This window comes from Taurulus bubalis (genome assembly GCF_910589615.1).
Source record: "Taurulus bubalis genome assembly, chromosome: 4".
Classification (NCBI taxonomy): Eukaryota; Metazoa; Chordata; class Actinopteri; order Perciformes; family Cottidae; genus Taurulus; species Taurulus bubalis.
In genome coordinates this window covers 17477210-17494539 of record NC_136592.1, presented here as the reverse complement: position 1 = coordinate 17494539, position 17330 = coordinate 17477210, and the positions used below count along the sequence as shown (strand labels likewise).

Here is a 17330-nt window from a genome sequence, read left to right as displayed (position 1 = left end):
ATCTATTGACCTTGCTGAACTTTGGTAACCCAGTAGCCTCTCTGTGTCATAGATTGTATTAATGCTAATAATAATAATAATAATGCATTTCATTTTTATCGCACTCTTCCTTCAAAGAATCCCAGAGTGCCACACATATAGTAAAAACAAATAAAACCGATTTAAAACATAGATAAAGCAACCCATAAAAATAAAGGTGTAGGTAAGGGGAGTGATAAGTTCTTGTAGGTAGGGGGATGCATGTCCGTTGATGCATTTATATGTGAGTAATAGGACCTTGTAGTTAATCCGGAATGAAACAGGGAGCCAGTGCAGTGATTGGGGAATGGGTGATATGTGGTCATATTTCCGGACTCCCCTCAGGACCATGGCAGCGCTGTTTTGGATATATTGTAGTTTGGTGATGTTCTTGTCAGTGATCCCAGTGTAGAGTGAGTTGCAGTAGTCCAGTCTTGAGGAGATAAAGGCAAGGACGAGCTTCTCTGCGTCTGACAGGGTTAAAGTGGGGTGGAGTTTGGAGATGTTTTTTAGATGATAAAAGGAGGTTTTGCACAGGAATTTTATATGGTCAGTAAAGGTCAGGTGGGGGTCAAACCGAACTCCCAGATTGGTGACTGTGGAGGAGAGGGGTAAGACCTGACTGTCAAAGGTGAGATGAGTTATGGATGATGTCTAAACCTGGTGTGGAGTGCCAACAACGAGGGCTTCAGTTTTGCTGCTGTTTAGCTGGAGAAAGTTGTTGCTCATCCACGCCTTCATCTCCCCATGCTCCTTGAACTCCTTGAATTAGTTGTCGATTGGTTCGAACACAAAGTATTGTAAGACTGTAGAATGCAGAGGAAAAAATATGCAACTACATTGTATTTGTTTGTCTGAGTATAACTGTATGCCTGCCTATACTGTTCGCCAAAGATCAGCTTGTTTTATTTCCATGAAACCTAAAAAAAAAGAGATAAATCGGAAATTAAACTGCATTCATTTTTCTTCATCTCTCTTTTAGCCTATCAACTTCAAAACTGCCAGGACCCCTTTCCTTTCCCTAACGGTGACATTATCAACAGTGACTACAGCGCTGGCCAATCAGTAACCTTTCACTGCTACTCTGGTTATGTTTTGATTGGACACCCAGTACTAACATGCTTGCACGGGACCAACCGGAAGTGGAACCACCCATTCCCACGCTGTGAGGGTAAGAACAGCCAATTACTTTTCTATTCACCATGATTGGAATTAAGATGTTGAAAAAATGTACTCTTCTCACAGTAGCTAGTTTATGTTGTGTTATAACACATCATATAATTCTATCCCAGAACTTCCCCGTCCCTCAGGTAACAATGTTAATTTAAACTCTAGACATTTAAAACATTTTGTTATCTTACTTGAATTTCAGTAAATGTTTTCTCATCTTTCACCGCTATCACAAGCCAGATGTGTAAGAAAGTAGAAATTCCTGTGTCACTTGGATCATTTACTCTATAAATCAGTCGCACAATAATTGCTCTTATTACTAACACTACTATTATTGCTGCTTCTACTTCTACACCTGCAAATAATAATGATGATTATATTCCTCACTGTCGACAGCTCAACAATTGTTCTTTTCCCCTGATCCTTGCAGGTCTAGCAAGTTAGAAGAAAGTGAAAAAATTGCAAATAGATAATCTCATAACTCTTTTTACAGCTCCTTGTGGCTATAATGTCACGGCTGAAAACGGGACAATCTATTCACCTCAGTATCCCAATGAATACCCCAACTCCCAAGATTGCAGCTGGCTCATCACTGTTCCACACGGACATGGAGTTTATATAAACTTTACCTTATTACAGACAGAGCCTGTCACTGATTACATCGCTGTCTGGTAAGTCTGGGAACTCTTACACTTGAACTTGTGTGCGTGCGTGCGTGCGCGCGCACATGGGCACACACACACACACACACACACACACACACACACACACACATGCACATGCACACATGCACACAAATGCATAAGCTTCTTTTCAATGTTGCCCTTTATCCTGGGACTGATTGCATCACTGACAGGTAAGTCTTGAATTTACTTATATCCTGCCTCCTCTCTGCACACTAATAAGAAGTTGTATCAACTTTACTTTTATTTTTTCGTCTCTTTCTATCCCTCTCACACACTTTCTGTCACACTGACTTATTGGGAAATATTTTATCGATGGTAACCTTATTCCTGGTATTGATTGCATTTTTATTTATTCATCTTTTACTTTATATAAATACAGTCTTGCCCATACAAAGGCATGCATCAATATGTGTCAGTTGCTTATGAATATCATACGGGACATGAACAAAAACCCATATGGATCTGTATATGGCATGGTTGATACACAGGGATTACAGCTCCATACACTCCTAATACATACACTCATGCTCTGTGCTATGCATACACTGACTCTCCTGCAGTAATAATTGGATTCAGTGTGGAGGTAAGATTGTAATAGGGAGTGTGAGAGTAATGCATTTACAATGGGGCCACTGACCAATTCGATCTAACTCTGTACCATGGCCATACGCAGACCCAAAGAGGGCTCAGTAACTTTGGCAGTAATGATGAGATTCAGTGGGGAGTGGGAAATGTAATGAAAGGAGCGGTGGACCTGGGTTCACAAATCCAACGGGACTCGGCTGGATCTGACAAGTTTGGGTCAGTCCAAGAGAGATTTCTCACCTAATAGTTTCAGTATGATACAAATATTATAGAACAGTGAATTTATTATGAAAACAATGTAAATCAAGTGGGATTAGTGCACTCATTATTTGGTGTTGGTTTGGTTTTGAAAATAAACATTTGGTGTTTGGTTGAGTTAGTCTTTTATTTACATGTTCAAAAGTCCAGCTATGAGAAGTGAATAGTTGAAATGTAGGCTGTGGGAAGTAATATAATCACACTGTGACTATTCGCTTTCAATTTCACAACCTAAAACCATGGATATCGCTATGTAGAGGCACGGGCGGCATGGCGTTATTTTGCAGTTGCAAATTGATTGTGGTGATTCACAGAGTCAAATTCCTCGTATGTTTAACGTACCTGGCAATAAACACTTCTGAATCTGATTCAAGTGTTTTCATCACATTTTACAGGGAATACAATTCTAAAATCACATTCCTAGATTGTAGAGTACGGAAAAGACATCTGTAATGTTAGATTATTGCTTAAATGATGGCCAGTTGCACCACTCCATCTCACTATATCCATCTTCAACACATGAATATTTTTGGAAGTGACTCGGGGCCAACACTGAAGAGAGGAGTGCTTTGCTCAGAGCCCGTGGGATAGCATCTACCTTCCAGGGGTCTCAACAGATTCAGAGTGGGTGATCCAAAGGTCTACTGCTACTGCATGATCAGCTTACTGCGTCCTGAATAATCATTTAAACAGTCTTTAGATTTAGATTATTAGATGATCTAGTGTGTCAAAAATTAATTACTAATTTCTATATTATAGGATTTACTGGCATAAATATCTGAAAGATTTTCAAAAAGTTCTTTAGGTTTACTCTAAGACAGCTGTACTGTATGGTGCTGTCAGCACAGAGGGATCATCCATCATTACCCGTTGTTGTCAGTCAGACCAAAGGTTGTTGCATCACTGACTCTGGCCACTTCTGTGTTTGACAGAAATGCACTCACTCATTCTGTGTGCTCCAACAGATGTTGTATTCTATCATAAAATCCTTGAGGTGTGAGGCAATATTTTTGAGTTGTTTTGACTTTCCCAGAGACAAACAAATTTGCTTTTCATCTGGAAAGTTAAAGCAGTGCAAGAGGCACAATTGGTTTACAGTGAATTCATGGCCTTAATCCTATTTAGATAATAGTCTGTGACCTTCTGAAATAGTTTTTTAATAATAGAATACCTTATATTGTGCAACTGTGAAAACAAGATAGCAGACTTCATCTCATTGTACTCTGAAGAGCTTATGATCCTGGCCATTGCTTTTGTCGTAATTTGGAAATGTGACTGTTGGATTTCTATTAAATATCACGCTTTTAATGAAGAGTTTGAAAAGTGTCTCTAATCATTCATTCTACTGCTGCTGTCAATGGTTATGCTGATTTCCACCTCCACCGGCCTTTGAGTTCTGGTTACTCATTTATCAAACTTGAATCTTGAAACTTGAACCTAATCAAAAGGTTTTTCGTCCTGTACGCCACAATGTCCTGTTATTCCTATATTCCAAATCTCAGTAATGTGTGTCTTCTGGTTTGTGCCCTTTTTACCCCTGGGGTTTATGTCACGAATGGTACATCCAGATGTTAGGGATTGAAGCCAAACTGTCTCTGTGAACTGCCACTAGTTGAGTTTTGGCTTGTTGCCTAATATCACTGCACCTTTTTTAACAGTGGCTAATGTAGCACCAGAGCAACAGGGTCCCGCTCCTCGTACGTGGTTCAACTAAATCGATCAAATGTCCTATTATCCGGCTACCTCGGTTTCGTAAAGAAAGAAATTGTGTGTGATTCTCTATATTCTTATCACGAGTACACCTTAATGATTTTCTACAATAATGATATGTATGGTGTACTCATATCACTGTCATATAATTATGAATGCTTTCAACACATCCATAAGTTTCTTAAGCGCTAAATAAATGTTAGGAACAGCACGCCATGCAGGGGATTTCCCGATGTTCTCTGCATCGCCGACCCTGTACAAATATGTACCAGTTGCAAAAAAAGGCTGGGATCCAGTCTGTGAGACACTCTGTGATCCAGTCTGCATACAGTATGTGAGACACTCTGTGATCCAGTCTGCATACAGTATGTGAGACGGTCGATGCTCAGCTGCGTCGTGTGATGTTCAATGTAGGGCTCGAGGAGGTCTCGGCAGAATCGATAGCGCTCGTACAGGAAGTCATGATGACGTGAGAACGGATCTTGACGATCTCAAAGAACTCTCTCCCTATAAAACTAATATAACTAATATCGCTCCTTCATCAATGAGGAAGGGAGCTGCCTTTTTTGCCTGGTGGAAGTGGCCAGCTTATCCAGTGGATTTCACTAAGCCTGCGCTGGAGCAGGTTAAGGGATTTGGATGTGTTGCTATGGTGATTTTTCCAAACTTGCTTCGTGGAACCGAAAAGCCTGATCTGCGTCATCTTATCCTGAAAATTATCCAGCTCAGTAAGGCAGGTATGAAGAATAGGACCCTGTTCTCATATCACAGTATTGTTCTTATGTCAATGTATCGTCTCTTCTAACTCTTTCACCTGGTAATTTTACATCACTAGCATTAAGATTTCAGTTTAAACAGGTTGATGTTCTCTCCATCGTAGGAGTCTGAGTGTGAAAATTGCACTGCTTTTACTGTAAAGGGACAAATAGTGATTCGGTTGATGGTGAATCCATCAGCTCATGTCACTCTGTTAATGTTCTCCTCCCAATCCCCTCTTATTCTCAACTGTACTGTACCTGAGTCAATCTTCTTTAGTAGAAAAAGTAGATCAATATTAATAAATCAAACTATCTTAATTTGGAGAGGTAAGGCTTACTTTGAAGGTGTCCTGACCATTTCAGTCAGTCCCTGAACATGTATGTGGTTGTGTATGTATGTGTGTATATATATATATATATATATATATATATATATATATATATATATATATATATATATATATATATATATATATATATATATATATATATATATATATATATATATATATATATATATATATATACACTCTCACACACAGTAGTACTACACCAGAGTGGGCATGCATATTTTTTCAGTGAGTGAAAATTCTATCTGTTTTAAATTAAATGACCCAAATAGAACATTTTGATACTCCAAATGAGCTCCAACACCTTCAGAAGGCCTTGCATTATTGAGGAGCCAAGAGATCCCAGGCACTCTTCATGAATTACATTTTTAAAACCCTTGTTTCATCCAATGGCATGTTCGTTAAAAACCTAAAACTGGGCATTTAGAAACTTTATAAAATTTTTAGCAACATTCAATATTTAATGAGTTAAGTCGAGTCTTTAATCCACAGGCTTTGTTCAATGACCCTTTTTGAAATAGGGGAACAATCAAATATGTTGCTGCCCTTTCAAAGAACAATTCAAATAAATAAATGTATTATAGCCCCAAATCACAAATTTGCATCAGAAGGCTTTACAATCTGTACACATACAAGCATGTGTACATAACTTATATGTTGTATGAACAAAGGCTGCTTTTGGTTTCTCTTCTTCATTGTAATTCGATTTTGTCAATTAGAGCAAATCCCCAACTAGCATTTCATAAGAAGCTCATACTGATCCTAACCCCTGACCGGCCTGTAGAGCTGTGGCAGACACATGCACCAGCACGCTGCTGATGTGTGACACCAGTCAGCAGCTTGTTTATTCAGCCTGATCTTTTTTTAATCCAATCAATGTATGAAGGTTTTCATCACAATTATGGATTTCCATTATAGGGAATATACAGTGGCACTTTTGGAGATAATTATAGAGTTATAATAACATATTTTTGGGGGCCGATCCATGACAACAATCTACTTATTTCTACAAAATACATAATAGAGGAAACTGTGGCAAACAAAACTAATGGAAGTTGTACCTGAGCAGAAGCAGTGCAGGTTGGTTCGATAGTTACCCTCAGGTTACCGATAAGAAACTAGATAAATATCATAAAAACCCTCATTATCCCATAAGTAAAAGTCCCATAGAGTTAGACAGCTTAACTTGATCAGTAGAAGTTTGTTTAATTATGTTTTTTTTTTTTGTGGACAGCAATGAGAGAGTTAAGTGGCATGCATTGCTGTCTGCCACACTGGCCCAATCACAATCTCCACCCTTACAGACTCACAAACGTTAAGGCGCGCTCCCGCAAAGGACAGACCAGAACATATAATATTTTAAGTATATTTTTATATAATACGGTAATTCAATTTAGGGGTGTCCCCGACAAAGAATTTCCTTTGCCAAATCTGATTGGTCAAATCTGGCCCCTTGTCGACTGGTTGTCGAATCTTTTTTTCGTTTCATTACCACATTTTCCCCTCACTGCAACTATATGACTGTAAGATTGGCAGTTAAATCGGGCTCCTGAGATCAAATCTTGAAATCGTGGACTATTCAGGGTGTTATATTTATAATTTTGAACTTTGAGATACTATCCTTCATATAATTTTTCCGAATTCATACTTTTTATACTTATTCTAAGTATTAATATAGTGCATTTTTAAACATCCTCCACAGTATGTCATCTCCCAATTTCAATGTGCATATTGAAAATGAGTACCGGTATACATTAAATACATTCTTAGAATCTTACATCTTGTTAGTGTAAAGGCTTTGATTACTATGTACTATGCAAAAAATGATTTGAGGAGTAAAAGTAAATTAGTTCACCCTTCATCGAATGCATAGTATTCTTTTTGCCAATCGTTTTGCCAAATGTCCATCCTTCTTCTTCAGTTGTTCAAATGTATTGTGCTTCCAGTTTAAGTATTGCCAGTTGTCTTTGTTCTCTCTTTGTATTTAGGGATGGCCCAGATACGTCTAGTCCTCAGCTGGGCGTCTTCAGTGGCAACACAGCATTAGAGTCAGCCTACAGTACCAGCCCGAAGGTCCTGATCCGCTTTCACTCTGACTTTTCAACTGGAGGGTTCTTCATTCTCAACTTTCATGGTGCAGATACACACTCACATACACTTTTACCTGTTGTATAACTATGCTCATATGTGTATGTACAGCAGATACAGTACAGTAGATACAGTTCGACACATATGAACACGCAGGTAGAGGGATTGATACAGCAAGAACCAAGTCTGTTTCACTGCTGTCTACAACGTAATGCGTAGTTGTTTAAATATTTCTACATGCCATTTACGTTTGGGAATACCAAACCGATTTTCTCAATCAAAAGTACATCTTTATGTAGTCTCAGTATAAGTGTGGCTAGTGCTTTGCAGTTCCATAACCAGGATACAGTCCCAGTGAGACAGGGTACAACTCTACACCTCGTTGCTCAGGGTGTGCATCTTTTTCTCTCAATTCAAAAAACTGGTACTTAGGGAAACATCCACACAAACTATCTGCATCTCTGTCTTTGATTAAAAGTTATTATTATTATTAAAGGATACTATCTAGTGTAAATACTACCTGACTGTATTAATTTTTTAAGGTAAAAATAGGTTTTTACTTATGGAATCAGTGAATGACTTATTTGAAAAGAACATCCAGCGCATCCACACTTGAAAACACCTTTCTCATTTTTTCATTTAGCTACTGAAGGAAACCAGATGTCTCTCTTAATATGCAGGTAGAAAAATAGAAAAAAAACGCATCTTCATGTTAAATAATTAACTGACTGAAACCATTTATTGGAGTATAAATTCATTGCTAAAGTTGTTCTGAAGCTCTTCCAGAGTTTGACACTAATGTCAACTTGTGAATTAAAGTGTGTAACATTTAGGGGGATTAATTGGCAGAAATGGAATACAAAATTCATAACCATGTTTTAATCAGTGTATAATCACCTGGAACTAAGGATCATAGTGTTTTCGTTAGCTTAGAAAAAAAGCCATTTATATCTACATCAGGAGCAACGGAGTCCGCCATGTTTTACAGCAGCCCAGCAAGGACACTGGCTCTAGAGCCTTTTGCGTTTTATGATACCTGAAGGTAGGAATGCATTTTGGTATCATTTATTATCCCGCTGCAGCACGCATTTGCTCTGCTCTCTCTGAGCTGAGCTCCTCCAACTACGCACACACATAGACACAAACACGCATGAAGCGCGAGCAGATATGCCGCTGTGGTGGAGTGAACCAGGCGAATGGCAACTTAAGTGTTGTTACTGTACTGCAATACATATTTTTGCCAGTAGGTCCTAGTTGTACTAAAACCCCCCACCCTTCCCCACAAACACACACACACACACACACTCCCCACTCTGATCACAGGTACAATAATTTTGACTTTATTGGACCAAGGTATATTTATTTTTCAAATAACATTTAAAGTACCTTATTTTTCACTTCTCTCCAGCCTACCGTCTGAAGAAATGCCCTGCGCCCCCTGTTGTGGAGAATGCAGAGGTGATCTATGAAGATGAAGACTTCCAGATAGGTAACTATCCTGATTACTAATAATATGACCCTTTGATACAGACCATTTTACTGAACCGCATGTTTGTTAGTTTTTCAAACAAATTGTTCTGTACATTCTTCAAAATTAAAATCTTCAACCTTGTCACATTTGGCACATCTTTAAGATTAAAATGACTCTTAATTGACAGGACTGACAATCTCATTATCAGGATTTTAGGAGGTCATTATTCTGCTGAGTGTAAATTCCTCTAAATTACCCAACTAATGGGTAACATTACTGTTTACAGGACATGCATAATCAAACTATAACAGGCTAATGTTAGTCTGTCACTGTTAATTATATTTTGCATTATTAGTGAAGCTGAGCCACTTGCTCCAAGTAAAATGTATTTATGCCATGTTATCCTCTATATAAGTATGTGTGTATGCATGTACATATTGTGTTCTATATTCACTGTGTTAAGCTTGGCCAAATGTAACACCAAATATGGTCTCCCAAGTTTTGAAAAACAATCTATTTATTGAGAAATAATCGCTTGGTAGTACTACACCAAAGTGGTAATTTAAAAAGATGACGTCAAATAATTTCCACTGGCATTACACCACAGTTGCGTCGTGCACCTGTTCATAGCGATAGTGAAGCCATTCTCTGTGACAGAGTAAAGACCAAAGGGAGTATGTTTGAGATAATCATACAAAGAAATTTCTCAAGCCCTCAGAACATTGGAGTGAATGTACTGTGACTTGTACATCCACAAATCCTGGCAGAATGGAGTACCTCAGGGACAGCTTTGTTGTCGGTCAGTTTAATAAACAATTAAACAATCTGCGAACAAGTTCAATAAAAGGCTAAATGTTTTTTGTTTGTTCTGTTCAACAATTTTAGAATCCATAATGGGTGTGAGCTCAAACATTGTATACCTCCCGGACAAGGTTTGAAGCAAGCATTACATACCTGACAGGTGGTAGTTGCCTGATATCAGACAGAATTAGAGTGGACCGATTCAAAGGTCTGGACCGAAGCAAAGGCGGTAGATCTGCACCCCTTGTAATATGTTAAGCCTGTCAAGTTTTGCTTCTTAAAATGCAGAAACAACTTGTTAATATTGTTGCTGTTGGAAACATAGCACAGGCATAGAGAACAAAGAAGTCTTTGAGCGGCATTGCGCCCCACTGCTACCAAAGCTGAAGGAGCACTCAGTCGTTCTTTATACCAAGTATGTCACTGTCATGTCACTGGTATAGGAAAGAACAACAGATTTTGTAGCAGCGCACCAGAGACACAGAGAACATAATTAATATCAGCAGGTGTTTTGATCACTATATACAGTTTTGAACACTACATACATGAACTCAAATAGTTAGAGATAAGGTTGAAAATAGGCACATTTTCCATAAAAAAATGTGTACTTGTGCAGTCATCAAGACTTTGCTCTGCAGAAACACATGTTACATGTATAATCTGTGACTACTTACGTTTTTTTTTTTTTCACGTCAGGTGATATTGTGAAGTACCGCTGTTTGCCTGGATACACATTGGTCGGAAAGGCAGAGCTGATGTGTAAACTCAATTCCCATTTGCTTTTTGAAGCTCCACCCCCCACATGTGAAGGTAAGGCAACTCCTGATACACTGTATACCGTGTGTGCATGTTGATATGAAAATCATCTGGTGGTACTGAATCAAAATGGATTGAATCTTAATTGTATAGGTGACAGATAGAAGAAAAGTAAAAATCAATACAGGGTGAGATATGCTGAGATTTAATTAACTCAAAAAATTCCAGATCCTACACTTTCCATAATGTAACTTGGCCAATTCATACCCCTCAGGCCAGATTATACCCCCATGAAATCAGTAGTGTTAAGTGATATACACAAGAATTACTTAATTTTTCAACATTTTATTGGGGGTTCAGCTGTGTCAGGTAACTTAAGTGAGAAAGCTAACTGACTTAAATCTTAAAACTTTAAAACATAGACTTTTATTACTTCAACCAGAAAAACAGAAAAAATATTAGACTTCCACAAAGATCAAAGATTACTACGTCCTGAAACTTCAACTTTTAATGCCGTGTTCACACCAAAACAGTTGCAAAATATTTGCGCGCCCAGATTACATGTTAAGTCAATGCACAGGCGCGTTAGGTTGCGACAGGCGAAGTGGCGTTGCGAAAATTCGCAACTGTTTTGGTGTGAACACGGCATAAGACTAGCAAGTCCTTGCTACAATATAAATGTTCAAAGAATGATCATGCTTCTTTTCAAGCTAAAGTGCCTGTTCTGTTGATGACTGCAGATTGAAGCTTGTGGGATAGGTCAACCAATACATGGAGTCACCGACTTTTGTGTAGATGACGATGTCGCAACTCAACATACAGTTTGGGGTATACTCTGGCCTGGAGGGGTATAGCATGGACTAGGCTATTTTACACCCCCGGGTATAGTTTGACCTAGAACAGTCTATCCCCGGGGTATACTCTGGCCTGGGCCAAAGTATACCGAGGCTTAATCTGGGCGGGGGTTAATTTGGCCTGTTACACCGGGACCCTGGAACTAGGCAGAGGTGTCAAGTAACGAAGTACAAATACTTTGTTACCTTACTTAAGTAGAAATTTTGGGTATCTATACTTTACTGGAGTATTTATTTTTCAGGCGACTTTTTACTTCTACTCCTTACATTTTCACGCAAATATCTGTACTTTCTACTCCCTACATTTAAAAAATAGCCTCGTTACTATTTCATTTTGGTTTGTTTTCACTCCGACTTGTCATCGTTCAAAAACACACACACAAAAAACCTCTCTGCCCCGTTGCCCACAGATACGTGCGCGCGCACACAGGTGAGCGCTGAGCACACACACCAGCGGACAGTGAGCGTCGAAAAATATGTCTCGTGAAAAGTACACCGCTATATCTGCGTTTTAAACGCTCCCAGGGTGAAGATGCAACAGCAGCTCTCCTGTGAGGAGCACCGGAGTTCTCCTCGCACCGGAGCAGCTCTCTGAACCCGCAGCAGCTCTCTGAACTGTCACTGCAGCCACTAATACTGATATAACGTGATGGTTCACATATCTGCACTCATTCTGTTTTGTTTGGCAATTTTTTTTTAACGTTTATTGTTTTCCACAATGAGCTATTTAGTAGTAACTAAATATGAGTAATTTTTTGCACAGATAAAACTTGCACAAAACATTGTCTGATGGGGCAATCTGATTTACTTGAAAGTGATTGCAATTTTCTTTATTCTGTTATTTATAAAAGCACAGATGAGTCACACAATTATGTTATTTACAGAAAAAGTTTGAGAACCACAGCTTTAAGTGTTTGTGTGTCGGAGTCGCCGCCTATTTTGCACTATTACAATACTTATAGGCAACTAGTTATCATGTCTTCCGCTCCATGAAACGCATGTTAATGCTCAGTAGTACACATATGGTACTTTAATGTATTTGCATTGTAATAAAATGTGAGAATTTTAAATAGGCATATATGCAGCTGAAATGGGTAGCCTAGTGCATCCCACATTTTTAAACATAACATTTTAAAACATTATAGTCATTATGGCCTTTATAAAAATGATTGTTTTGGGGGAGGTGGGGTAGTGCGCTATAGGCCCCTGAGACGCGGCTTTGTCCTTAATGGAAAAAAAAACATTCCCCTTTCATTACTTTTACTTTTATACTTTTAAGTAGTTTTTAAACCAGTACTTTTACTTAAGTAAAAAGCTTGAGTTGATACTTCAACTTTTACAGAAGTATTTTTAAACCCTAATATCTATACTTCTACTTGAGTAATGAATGTGAATGCTTTTGACACCTCTGGAACTAGGTCACCTAATTGGACAGCAGTGTTTTTTAATGTTGTCAAATTACTTGCTTTTGTGTCTATGACTTGCCAAAATGTCTGCTGCCAGAAAGGTATACTAGGCAGAAGAGTCAATACATCTAAATACTGTGAAAATATGAAATAGTTGGGCCAAGGTGAATCAAAGTTTTCAAAGAGTTTTCAAAATCAGCAGAAATGCAATCCCATTAGCACCAACAGTCCGAGAGTTGTGTTGAAATTGTTGGAGGAAAACTAAAAACTCAGTCCACTCCTCATTACCCTATAATTCAAAAGTTATTGAACATGTCTCTTTAGTAGTACAGCAGTTGATCATGTGGTATGAATTTGAGTATTTATTTTAAGACGGAAGAGAGAGACCTCAGGAAAGAAGCACTTTATATTCGCAGTTAGCAGCATTAGTGCATCCGCACTGGGAAGTGCTGGTTCGACCCAGCATGACCCTTAAGGCATGCAAGCAAGTTGTCTGAAAAATACTTTTCCAAAGGTGTGTTCTTTCTGCATGTGTGTTGGAGAAAGGATAAAGATAAAAGAAGTGGGCAGGTAAACAAGAATGGAGGATGTGTTGAGATGGAGAGTGTGTTGGATGTGATGAGGATGGAGAGTGTGTTGGATGGAAAGAATGCAAGTTGGGAAAGAATTGCTGGAAGCTAGAAATGTTCAGACAAAATTCAGAGAAATGTTCAATGTTTTGATCAGTCTGATGTGCTGTTGTCTATGACCTTCCAGCCCAGTGCCCAGCCAATGAGGAGCGGTCTTTGTCATCAGGAGTGATACTGAGCCCTGGGTTCCCTAGTAACTATCCCAACAGCCAGACATGCTCCTGGCTTCTACATATGGTTCCAGGTACAGTGTGTGATGATGGGATGCAACCAGTTTGTGTTTAGACTGTTGTTTGAATGTGTAGGGGTGTGTTGTACAGTTGACTGTATTTTAATGTATGGAAGTGCTAGTACTGTAAAATACAGAAATCACGTGAAGTCTGTGTGTGCATATATGTATGGGCATTTGTACTTTAGGCATACATATGTAAAAGGTTTGTGCATGCCATCCTTCATTTGATTGTGAGGTATACTTTATATAGCATTCTGCAGATTTCTGGACGTGTTTGTCAATAATTGTTGTTTTCCAGGTTACACCATCAATATCTATGTAGAGATGTTCCACAGCGAGAAGCAGTTTGATGAACTGGAGATTTTTGACGGTATAAAACAGCTTTACCTCTCTTTTTTTTCTCCTCCTACACTTAGACACAGATTGTCTCACACACACACACACACACACACACACACACACACACACACACACACACACACACACACACACACACACACACATCCAGCTTTAATTCATGTTTGTTTATGAAAAGTAGCACAACAGTTAATAAGATGCACAACACTTAATTCTCATTTGCGGTGTTGGGAATTTTCCCCGCAGGAGTTCCAACTAGCTTGTATAACAGTACATTTAAAAGTGTGAAGATGAGATTGTGTGTGTGTGTGTGTGTGTGTGTGTGTGTGTGTGTGTGTGTGTGTGTGTGTGTGTGTGTGTGTGTGTGCATGTGTTATTTAACTTTCTTCTACTTTATGTATTCATTTTTATTTACATAGTATATTAATAACTTTATAAATCTAGTGACAACTAACATTGTTTTGTGAGGATTTTTGACAGGATCAGAATATCAGTTCTTCAAATCACGAGATCCACTGACAGTGCCCACAGCTTCGTTTGTAAAACAGCAAACATTATAGCAACCCTTTAAAACACAAAAATCCCTTACCTGCTTTTGAAATATGTGATTTGTATTGAAATTCAGAAACAGGAATGAGCATATATAGTACTAATACCCTTTGTGTATCCCGCTCAGCTGTGTCTCTTTGTGTCTATCTTGCTTGGTCCTAAACAGCTGTCTTTGATGTTGCAATGGCATCATTGTGGAGTAGATGTCTGTGACTGGAGTTGTTTCTGAACTTACTTCAGGCTCCATCCTCTGCTTGGTTCACAGAACAGCCATTAGCACAGGTGGTCGGTTGTGGTCAATAAACCTGAGATGAAGCTAAAGCTTCAATCAGAATCATGTACAACATGTCATTTGGAGGTACTTGGCAACTTAATGATGCTGTCACCTTCATGCGCTGCATGTCACAGAAACAATAAAACACATTCTGACTGCAGCATATTGTTCATCTCTGTCTGGTTCATTGGAATTTGTGAATTTGAAAGGAGAAATTCTGCCCAACACATACCGTCCACTAAACATAATATTGTACATGTATAATTATACATGAAAACAAGCAAATATCCAGTGTGCTGTACACACAGCTGAAGTGTCATTCACTTTTTTTTCTCTAGGATCCTCAGGGCAGAGCCCTTTGCTTGTCGCTCTAAGTGGTAATCACTCATCTCAGCTGAACTTCACATCCAAAACAAACCAGCTCTACCTACGATGGTCCACTGATCATGCAACCAACAAGAGAGGATTCAAGATACGATACTCAGGTATAAACACTATCTTTCATTTTCTATCATTATTTGTGTTCATTGCTCTGTTTATCAGCTGTTTATGTTATTGTTAGAATAATATATGCAAAGTCAAACACCAGTTATGCTCGGGGTTACACACCCACGTGGGGTCCAAATGCTCATTCCTGACTCCCATGAGAGTTCTGAACACAGCAAATGAATAAAAAAAGAGAAATAATAGACAGAGGGCAGGGTATCTGCAGATACACTGGTACACACTACTAAGTGATGATTGGAGGGATTATTATGTATTTGTCTAAACTTAGTTTTTTTGAAAATTGTTCCATACTATACCTTTAAAAGCAAAAAGATCAATCTTGAAATGTAAATGTACTTGCATGTCAGGGAGGAATGGTAGAACCTGTTTTTTTCACACAAACTAGAAGATGATCTTCTACCATGTCAAGACAACTGTCTGCTGTCTCCTCTGCTTTATCTCTGCTTTCACACTAATGCTGTATGCTGAAGTGATTTGTCTTTGTGATTAACATGAATAATCAACCCCAACGCCTTTCTACTCATGAAAATGAATTGATGCATCAAGGATGCTGGTACCTGAACCGTGATCATTTAGAATACACTCCTAATGGGAGACATATTTGTATTGCGTCAGGATAATAATTAAGAATTAGAAAATCCACTTTGTTGATTTGAGTCACTGTGTTTCAGAGTGTATTATCTGTATTTATCTGCAGGTTCTTGCCAACACTGTTGTGCTCTGATCATTAGCTTTGTTTGGTTGGGGTTGTGAGGTTTTTCAGCTGCTCCTCAATCAGTGGTTTTTACTTTTAGAATTTGTGAAGTTTGTTTCAGTCATATAAAATACAATTTACAGAGAGACTGATCCTGTTTGGACTTGAGAGGAGTGTTTCACAAGGTCCGTCTCCTGGCTCTCTGAAAAGTCTGGGGTTCATATTGGCACAATCGCCGAAGTTGTATTATTGTTTCTTTCCCAAGGGTGTTGTAGTGCCCTGACAATGACAGATATACAGAGAACAGGAATTTATAGTTTTTATAGTTAAGACTGTTCACACTGTATACACTTACACTGTTAATGCTCTGGTGAGCTTTATGTTGACTGCATATTGTACAGTATGTACTGTATATGTCTGTTCATCAGTTGCTTACAGTTTAACATGTACTTCTTTATCGAAGGGCTATTTGAGAATTAAGACTCTGTTTTAGGGAAACGTACCAATTCAGTTTAAGGTTAAAGTCAAGGGAATGTATTATGTCTATGAGGGTCTTAAAACATGTAGTAATTTGTGTTACTGTGTTGCCTACGGCTTGGACTGTAACAAACACTGCTGATTTTTTCTTTATTCTTTTCATTCTTTAAATTGTTTAGCTGTGAAATGACCTTGGAGGCATTGTTCTTAATGGTATCATGTTTATGTATCCACTGACCTTTCTAAAAGCAGCAATATCCTCATCGCGAGTGCACATGCTTCATGGTGATTCACTTTGAAAATCCACTCTCTCTACTGTTTTTTTTTTTTTTTGCTGCTTCAATGTGTTTGTAGCGTCTGATTACGTTTTAAGTAGGTATCTGTAGTAGTTGTATCAGTAATATGTATCTCAACATACTTTACAGTATATATGAGAGAAAAGCGATCATTTTTCTCACATAAATATTTAGGGGTTTTGTATAAGTCAGCGAAAGCTAATTCAGATGGAACTAAAGCCAAAATAAACAATTGTATCAGTATCTCAGGGAGACAATACAACTGAAAGCATTCAGTATAATTATAAAGATAGGAATTGTGTTGACACTTCATAACTCTAGTATGCATATAGTAAATTATATCAAGACCATGGTTATTTGTAAGACGAATGGAACTAGATATGCAGGGATGTTGATTGGACAAT

General features: G+C 38.4%; 1 protein-coding gene across 1 annotated transcript in view; it reads left to right on the top strand.

The window, feature by feature from the left end:
* The window catches only part of LOC306735565 (CUB and sushi domain-containing protein 1-like), a gene marked incomplete at both ends in the record, with an annotated part of 394295 nt that overhangs the window by 333936 nt on the left and 43029 nt on the right, over positions 1–17330 (top strand). The window contains 8 exons of the mRNA XM_079217050.1: positions 1001–1189; positions 1682–1859; positions 7524–7669; positions 9032–9112; positions 10592–10705; positions 13668–13784; positions 14071–14142; positions 15291–15437. Of these exons, the coding sequence (XP_079073176.1) occupies positions 1001–1189; positions 1682–1859; positions 7524–7669; positions 9032–9112; positions 10592–10705; positions 13668–13784; positions 14071–14142; positions 15291–15437 (1044 nt within the window). The remainder of the gene's footprint in view (positions 1–1000; positions 1190–1681; positions 1860–7523; positions 7670–9031; positions 9113–10591; positions 10706–13667; positions 13785–14070; positions 14143–15290; positions 15438–17330) is intronic.